The sequence below is a fragment of the Boleophthalmus pectinirostris genome, unplaced genomic scaffold (assembly GCF_026225935.1).
Source record: "Boleophthalmus pectinirostris isolate CB_2022bp ecotype Guang Dong unplaced genomic scaffold, ASM2622593v1 HiC_scaffold_21, whole genome shotgun sequence".
Classification (NCBI taxonomy): domain Eukaryota; kingdom Metazoa; phylum Chordata; class Actinopteri; order Gobiiformes; family Gobiidae; genus Boleophthalmus; species Boleophthalmus pectinirostris.
The window spans coordinates 20,702,027-20,710,637 of NW_026571175.1; the positions used below are offsets into that span (position 1 = coordinate 20,702,027).

At 36.8% G+C, this 8,611-nt stretch overlaps 3 protein-coding genes across 3 annotated transcripts in view; 2 read left to right on the plus strand and 1 right to left on the minus strand.

The window, feature by feature from the left end:
• Positions 1-292, plus strand: part of LOC110167177 (plectin-like) — a 39,457-nt gene extending 39,165 nt beyond the window's left edge. Inside the window, exon 22 of the mRNA XM_055157624.1 lies at positions 97-292. Within this exon, the coding sequence (XP_055013599.1) occupies positions 97-292 (196 nt within the window). The remainder of the gene's footprint in view (positions 1-96) is intronic.
• A 3,822-nt stretch (positions 293-4,114) lies between these two features.
• On the plus strand, positions 4,115-5,611 carry LOC110167274 (gap junction alpha-9 protein-like). The gene has a single exon (XM_020932605.1). It carries the CDS (start codon positions 4,115-4,117, stop codon positions 5,609-5,611), a length of 1,497 nt encoding a protein of 498 aa, XP_020788264.1.
• A 1,152-nt stretch (positions 5,612-6,763) lies between these two features.
• mycbp (MYC binding protein) lies at positions 6,764-8,535 on the minus strand. The gene is made up of 5 exons (XM_020932574.2): positions 8,384-8,535; positions 8,100-8,175; positions 7,967-8,015; positions 7,310-7,439; positions 6,764-6,985 (listed from the first exon to the last, which is right to left on the minus strand). Exons 1-5 carry the CDS (start codon positions 8,396-8,398, stop codon positions 6,941-6,943), a joined length of 315 nt encoding a protein of 104 aa, XP_020788233.1. The 5' UTR covers positions 8,399-8,535; the 3' UTR covers positions 6,764-6,940.
• Between the last annotated feature and the right edge of the window lie 76 nt (positions 8,536-8,611).

An 8,611-nucleotide genomic window follows, 5' to 3' on the forward strand; every position in this document is an offset into this window, starting at 1 on the left:
TATTTAAAACAACTTTCACTTGTTACAGCAGCACATCCAGAATCTACATAACTGTGAATTTAACATGGTTTATTCCACTCTCTCTCCTGCGCTCAGATACAGACAGAGGCCTCGCCGTGAGTCTCGTGCACGCTCCCGTTCTCGCTCGCGCTCAGTCACACCTCGAGAGGAGCCTCCGGCGGCCCCACACTTCGAGGAGGAACCACGGCACAGATACTCGCGCTCACGCTCAGCATCCAGGTCCCGCTCTCGCTCCAGATCCTGGGCTGGACGGAAGTCTGGAGGCCGTTAAGAGGAGGAGAAAGAGTTTTTGACATGAATGTATTGTCCCTTGAACCGTTTGTAAAAAGCTTGTCACATTTAACGATAAGTGCTGTTGCTTGGTTTTATACAGTTGTTTGTGTTGAGTTCTATGCTCGCAAAGAGTCTTTTATTTGTAGTACCTGGTTTCCTAAACCCTATGCATCATTTGCTAAAGAAAATCAGTATTTTTTAATCTAATGATAGTTTGACAAACCATTCCAGTGTCGATTTTTGAAACCTGCATTTGTAATGCTGGCTGTTTTTTCAGAGCTGTTGGGATTCTGTTGGGTATGTTTTACTGAAGTAAAGAGTCAAACTTGTGTTAAGCTTTGCATGTTCATTATATCTTTAAGCCTTGTTAAAGCTAAGGGGCAGCCCAGTAGTTTGTAAATATGTTGAGCGTTTTGGATGACAAAAAGAGGAGACAATTAACTGGTTAATCTCTAAAGAAACTAATGGCCTTTTACATAATGCTGAACTCTCCTTAAAAGGGAAACCAGAAATGTTTTTTAACAAGGTGCTTTGGAGAAGAATTGCTTTAAGGTTCTCAAGTTTGAAATGTGTGGAACAAGCTGCTATGAAGTTGAATATCTTTTTAAAGTGTTCATTGTCAACCGGTGGCTGAAAAAAAATACAATTATTTTTTCAGTTTTTTATTTGTAACATTGGACCTTTTCAAAGTGTGGTTCTGTCTTTCAAGTCCCAAATGAGGAGGAGTTAATTGGTGTTTACATGACTGTTTTCACAACTGTTGTCACTTGCATGTTTTAGCCTTGAATCTTCTTTGTCTAGAAAATCTGTTATTTTTGAGTAATAAACCAGTACCAGGCTATCCTTGAGTACATGCAGTTTCTTAAATTTTTTGAGTTACAGGACTGTCAAATCAAAGGCAGCCCAGTGTCAGTATCACGATGTTTAGAACCAAAGCTTGAGGCATTTTTATTTGTCTTGTTGCTTTTTGTTAAATTTTTGTTAATTCAGTTCTGCTTTATAAACCATTTAGTTCAAATATATTTAAGATTGTATTATGTACTTGAACTGTCATATATGTTTTTATTTTTTTTTATTTTAAGCATTATGAACATTAACAAAAGGCCTGGTATCCAGACACACTGATTGATTTTTGTAAATGGGACATTGTGCAGTGGTGGACATTTTAAATTAGAGCCACAGTGAAGCGTCAGTCAGGCGTGAAATCGGACGTGTCCTGTCAATAATTATAGAACAAATGTATTAAATAGACACAAGCCAATAGAGAGACATGGTAGTGATTATCAAGCACGTCAAACTAAAAAAAAGTATAAAAAATATATAATATAATAATATATAAACTTAAATGTTTTTGTTTTTACCTTGAATGGCCCTTATTACACTATATTCTGATTTATATTATAATGTTTACTCATCAGAAACATACATGGAGTTGTGTTTTGTTTCATTCACGCATGTTTAATACAAATCCTGGATATTTAGGCTGAGTTCTTCTCAAAAAAAACATTCTGCTTCTCACCTTGTGATGTTATGCGGTAATACAGGAAGTGCTCCGCTGTGTTTTCAAACTCCAAGCACCTGCAATTGCCAATCTTTGCTAAACAAAAGGTAAAAGGTAGCTGTTAACTTAAAAATTACAGATTCATGACATCACAAGTGGAACAGAGCATTTTGAGCTTTGGAGATGTCGACAATAATAAGATAATAATTAAGAGTTACTCAAACGTGTGAATGAAACAAAACACAACTCCAGGTCTGCTTTTGATGAGGCCACAACATTCTAACATGGCTAAAAGCTCACAAGAGCCAATTTAGTGTAATGTAGGACCTTTTTAAAAATAAATCACTGACCAGTGTATGAAACTATTACAATGCAATAAAGTGGATCTAAGGGACTGTGTCAGTAGCAGAAGGTATAAAAAGGCATACAAATCTAAATGTGATGTTTTGGTTATTACTCAGGCCCTCTTTGCATTAATCATCTGTCATAATGACTAATAACAACTGGCTGTTACTTTTACATAAATTATATTAGTACAATGTGATAAGAAAGAAAGATGTTTTTTTTGGCCTCCCAGCTGTATTTTCAAGGAATGTATTTTGGGAATAAATGAAATACAGTTTTATCGTTAAGGTACTAAGATATGTTATTTTTCATTATGTGATTTCTGGAATTTGAAAAAGTCACATCCTGTGTATGAGTAATCAGATTTAGATTGTTCTCCTGTGTGCAGGTTTTGACAAGAAAAATTATATAATAAGGGCGCGAACTGAAAAAAAATAATAATAATTTAAGACCGAAAGTTATTAAACCATTTTACTTGAATAATTGAACTGACAAATTCAATTGTCAATACAAATATAAAAGTTATCAGCTAATTAACTGACACACATCACCAGCTGCTTTTCATGATCTTGGGCTTGTTTGTACATAAGCACACCTAAATCAGATCTAATTATTGGGTTATCTGATTATTCTAGTTATCTGAATAAACTAATGTGCCCTGACATCTCTTGTTTACAAAGTTCATCCTAGTACATGGTCCTCTGGGTTCAGCATGAGAGAGTAGAGCCAGTACTGAGAAGTGTTAATGACTGGACCTCCCATTCACCACGACCGCTGCAGGGGCCTGCCACCACAGCCATGCCACAATATTGACCTCAGCCCACAGAATCTACTCTACACTGAACAGGCATCATCCCAGCTAAAAACAACAGGAGATTTATGCTTTGAATGGACTGAAATGGCTTAAATTGTTGAGATGTGAGTTTAGGATGCAATGTTTTGTCAATGGAGGAGGCCCATAATAACTAAGATGAGAGGTAAGTTTCTAGAATACTGTAGCTTTAAAAAAAATAAATAAATAAATAAACGTTTTTACTTTTAAAAATCCATGGGTTTCAGCTCCCTGTTTATAGGCAATATTTTCAGAACTTTTGACCATTCAATTTATATAATATAGAATATTTCTATGGCAACAGGGCACATTTTTCATTGCACTGACACCCATGAATGGGTTGACGAAATTTGACTTTGATTAGAGCATTTCATTGCAAAGTAAGAATAAAGTTAATTGTAGTCTGCCTAATTGTTACTACAGTACTAGATTAATTTCTGTACTTTACTCATTTTAAAACAGCACAAAATATGCAAATGTTCTTCTATCCCTAAAGAACATGTTACTAAATGACCTAGATTCAGACCTAAAACTGATAAATGTGCTAGACCTGATTCAATGTAAAGATGTGATCAGATCTAACTCAAAAGTAAAATGTAAAAGTTAGATGAATGAATGTAACTAGATATCAACCAATATGTTTTTTTTTTTTGTTTTTTTTTTGTTGATGTTGTTGTTGCTTGTTTTGGTTTTTTCATGGCTGATGTCCTTTTTCAGTTGATTTTTCTTTTTTTTTTTTGAGTGTCCTCATCACACAAAAGAGCTCAAATATTATATATCATTTTTTAAGCAGCTGGTTGGGCCAAACAAAATATTGGCCTCTGCTGGAGATTTAAGGCCAACAGCCAATTTGTGAAAATCAGCTTGAATCCTAAAATCATATGATCAAATACTGTTTGCATTCCATTCGTTTTAGAAAAGTAACTGTATTCTGAATACCACCAAATGAAAAAGTAACTGTACCAGAATAGAGTTAAATAGTATTCTGAATACCTATTCTTGGTACGTGTATTCAGTTACTTTCCAACACTGCCTATCAATCTATCTATATCAATAAAGTATTTATCTGTCTATCCATCTATCTATTTCTAAAATGTTAATCATTTTCTTTCTTACAGAGCACTGCTAAACTAAAGTGAACCATGGGAGACTGGAACTTCCTTGGAGGGATTCTGGAGGAGGTCCATATCCACTCCACTATGGTTGGAAAGATATGGCTGACTATCCTGTTTATATTTCGGATGCTGGTTCTGGGCGTCGCTGCTGAAGATGTCTGGAATGACGAACAATCCGACTTTATCTGCAACACGGATCAACCTGGATGTCGAAATGTCTGCTACGACCAAGCCTTCCCCATCTCCCTCATTCGCTACTGGGTCCTTCAAGTGATTTTTGTGTCTTCTCCATCATTGGTTTACATGGGGCACGCTATATACCAGCTTCGTGCACTGGAAAAAGAGCGTCACTGCAAGAAAGTAGCTCTAAAACGTGAGTTAGAAGCTGTGGATGGGGAAATGGTAGAGGTCAGAAAGCGGATTGAGAAAGAAATGAGACAACTAGAGCAGAGTAAACTCAACAAAGCTCCATTACGGGGGTCTCTACTTTGTACATATGTTGCGCATATTGTAACCAGGTCTATTGTAGAGGTAAGCTTCATGACTGGACAATACCTTCTCTATGGGCATCGTCTAAGTCCACTTTACAAGTGTGAAAGAGAGCCCTGTCCTAATGTAGTGGACTGCTTTGTCTCAAGACCAACAGAGAAGACAGTTTTTATGATGTTTATGCAGGTGATAGCATGTATTTCATTGTTTTTGAGCCTCCTTGAGATTATGCATTTGGGTTACAAGCGGGTAAAGAAGATAATTTTGGACTTCTATCCACATTTAAAAGATGATTTGGATGATTACTATGACAGCAGATCCAAAAAAAACTCAGTGGTGCATCAAGTTTGCACTGGGACATCGGTGGCACGCAAGACCACCATGCCGTCAGCTCCAAGTGGGTATACATTGTTACTAGAAAAGCAAGGCAATGGACCAAACTACCCTCTTCTGAGTGGTTCTTCTGCTTTTGTGCCAATTCAAGGTGATACTGGTGTGAAACTTGACATCCACAAGGAAGGCAAAGAAGCTGTCCTGAGTCCAACTGAACAAAATAGTAACTCAAACAACACAAGCAGTGAGACTAGATCCCCTTCTGGTGACAAACTGGACGATCCCGAAGAAGGTTCATCATCTCAACATGAGAATATGGACCTTCCCAGATCAGAGTACCCCACACTTCCAGTAACAGAGGCGCCCACAAGTTTACTAAGAAAGTCACGTAGACTTAGCCCACCATGGCACTGCTCCACTGTGGTAGAGGGGACTGGCTCAGATAGTGGTGATTCGTATCATGGGAATAACAACAGTATGAAGTTAAGAAGCGTTGGACCAAGGCCAAGGCTGGTATCCAAATCGGAGCTAAGCAAAAGGTCCCAAAGCAGATCCCAAAGTCCAGATTCAGCAGGGGAACTGAGTTCAGTGTCCCGCCATTCAAGGGAGAGTAACAGCCCCACAGCCTCATCACCAAATCGAAGAGTTTCTGCAGCGAGTAGTGCAAGCAGCAGACGAGCACCCACTGATCTGCAGATATAAACTAGACATGGGCAAGATGAGCTTCCAAAGTTAGTTAAAGAAAGCACTGACCGGGCACAAATAAAAGGATCCTCACTTCATCGTGGAACATTTTATATAATGGCACTGCATCCTCAAAGTTGTGTATTAGGGAAAAAATGTGGGATTTGAGCAGGTTTAACTTCAGTTTCTAACAACTAAAATGTGACTGGTGTAGCAGTATAGTGTTACATTTCTAGTGGTGGGGAATGCCATCTGCATCACTCTATGGAGATAGAAAGTTAAAGCAACATTATGGAAGATTATGCACTGGAAAATTACTATTTTGTGAAAAATTACAGGCAAAGTAATACATATCCATGGAGATAAACAGGTAGCGTGCCCACCACTAGGCTGAGTCAGGTCTGTGGAAAGACAAGCAAGCAAGGAGCAAAACACATGGAATGATACAAGGTTGTCATGTGGTGCCTGATTAGCGTAATCCAGAGGGTGTCCAACCTTTTTCCTCCAGTGAGCTATCAATACAGAACTATAATGCCAGAGAGAGATACCATTTTAGCACTTGCAAAAATTTGAGTAAATATAAGAGCTACAGCATGCCTTAAATTATAGACGCCTATAAAAAATAAACCATAATCCATTTATTAGTGCATAAAGTTAGGCATCAAAAGGACACATGTATTCAAAGAAAATGTTTGGTTGACAGATAGTCCAGATGAGCTTTATGAAATTAATAAAGTAGATTGCAATCCCATACTGAATTTCCCTACTCATCTCACGGCCGCAGCAGCTCACAGAGGCAGATAACGATTTCTTTCTAAAGATTAGAAGATGGATGGAAAAAGTAAAACCAGATCTATAAATGTTAATGGTTATGTAACCAACCAGTTGTTCAGCATTAGGAACATGGCTTTTGCTTTACCCTTGGAGCGGGAGTGAAATATGGAGCTTTGAAGATAGATTTAGGGGCTGTGATGTGATAAATCTAAAAATATATCTTTGTGTAAAATAGTTTGGCCTTAGTTTTGAAAAAGCAAAACAATCTTGAATGACTAAGCATTATCTGAGCTAATTTATCAATTACAAAATCTTTCAAAGTTGATGTTTTATAATTCCTGCATTTATGTGTCCATAAACTCTTGGCTGAATTTATATGTGATGTTAAACCAATGATTGTCCTGGGAAAAAAAACATTTATTTTGAGAAGGCAGATGTAGCATCATGTTAAATAACAAAAGAATCAGTGTTTTGTGTTCACTGTACATCCATAATTATGTAATAAACAAAGAGGCAATACAAAAATACTACAATCTTTTTCTTTCTCTTTTTGCTCCATTACATCTCTCTCCTCTACTCAGCTGCTCCCTCTTCAGGCGCTGGCTCGTACTGCATCAGCTGTGACATAAAAACACAAAACACCAGTGGATTAGTCCTTTGTATGCTGTATGCTAGTTGTTAGTTCACTTGTCTTGCAGTACACAATATAAGATACGATATTCTTTTTGACTTTGTAGGTACAAGAGAAAACATTGTAAAAATCCTTTCAGAAACAAATGTCCTGAGTACAAACATGTAGATTTCTTGTTAATAAAATGTGTCTGATGAAAATAATTTCTTTATGTTGGCTTCTCTCTATGTGATTCACTCTACTTTTTCACAATGTCCGTGCATCAGAAATGTGTTAGTCACATTTCAGATTTAGTTGACCTTTTTGCTTACCCTGTTCCTCAATTCCTTATTCTCCTCCATCAGCATATTGCACTTCTGTTGTAAATCCGACAGCTCCATTCTCAAAGCCTCTGTGTCGGCCGGCTCTGGACCAGCAGCTCCCAGGTGAAGCTTTATGAAACTTTTCAATAGTCAAGGTCAATTGGTGATGCTGGGAATAGTTTTTACTTATTTTCACAAAGAATACTTACAACAGTTTCTCATAATTAATCTGATTGCAATGTATCTAGAGTGAACAGCCTGTTTTGGGCTATATATCTCATCCAGTTTATTTAGAGAATGTCCCACCACTTATTGATTGATTAATTCATAGGATTTCGGGGATGTAACATGTTGGCACCTATTCCTATTCCGCTCTCTCTATGTGTGTTATGGTTGATAAAACCTATTATCTATGACCTTAAAATTCCATCTCTCCATGTTCAGCAACATTAAGTGTGTCCCCCATCTACAAGATCCTTGGTAATCCTAAATATATTGCATTTATTTTGATTGCAGTGACTGTCACCCATCAAAAAATAATACAAATATGATGCAAATCTACAAATACTAAGACATTTAAAAATATATACTCATAGGTAAGTTTCTGTGTTTTTCACTTCTTTAACAGGGATCTTGTATTTGTTAACAGTCAAAATAAAAGGATACTCCAAAGCATTGTTGGGTTTATCAGACTCCTCATAGAGTGCCACCAAAACTATAACAAAAAATATATATTAACCACACAAGACAATAAACAAACAGTATGAAGATTATTATTTAAGTAGTTAATTTTACTCACCGCTAGTTAAAGTGTCGAGAACTCCAGATTTTTCTAAATATCTTCTAAACTGTTCCCTTTTGGACTCGTTTGAAGTCTGCAATTTTGTAGATAAAAAATGTTAACATAATAACATCAAAAGTTACATGTATGAATTTCAACGTCATAATTTACTGAGTTAGCTATTCATTGAAAGGCATTGCAATGTAACTAGCGGCGAATTAGCATGTTTTACAGCACACGGCAACCACGGCATCAAGAAAAATAATGACATTCAAAAAAAAAAAAAAAAAAAAAACACTTACTCTATAATGCGCCATGGCTGTGTTGAAATCTTAACAGTTTATCACTTTTAACAAACTTGTGACACATCAATTAAGGCTACTTTCTGCAGCTGGCTTGTGTTTGCTTTTCGAAGGACTACAGGAAGTACACCGGTTACCATAACGACGCATGATCGACACACGGAAGTGCATATTCTTGATTAAAATAAATAAATAAATACTCTAGTTGAGTATAACATACAAAATTTG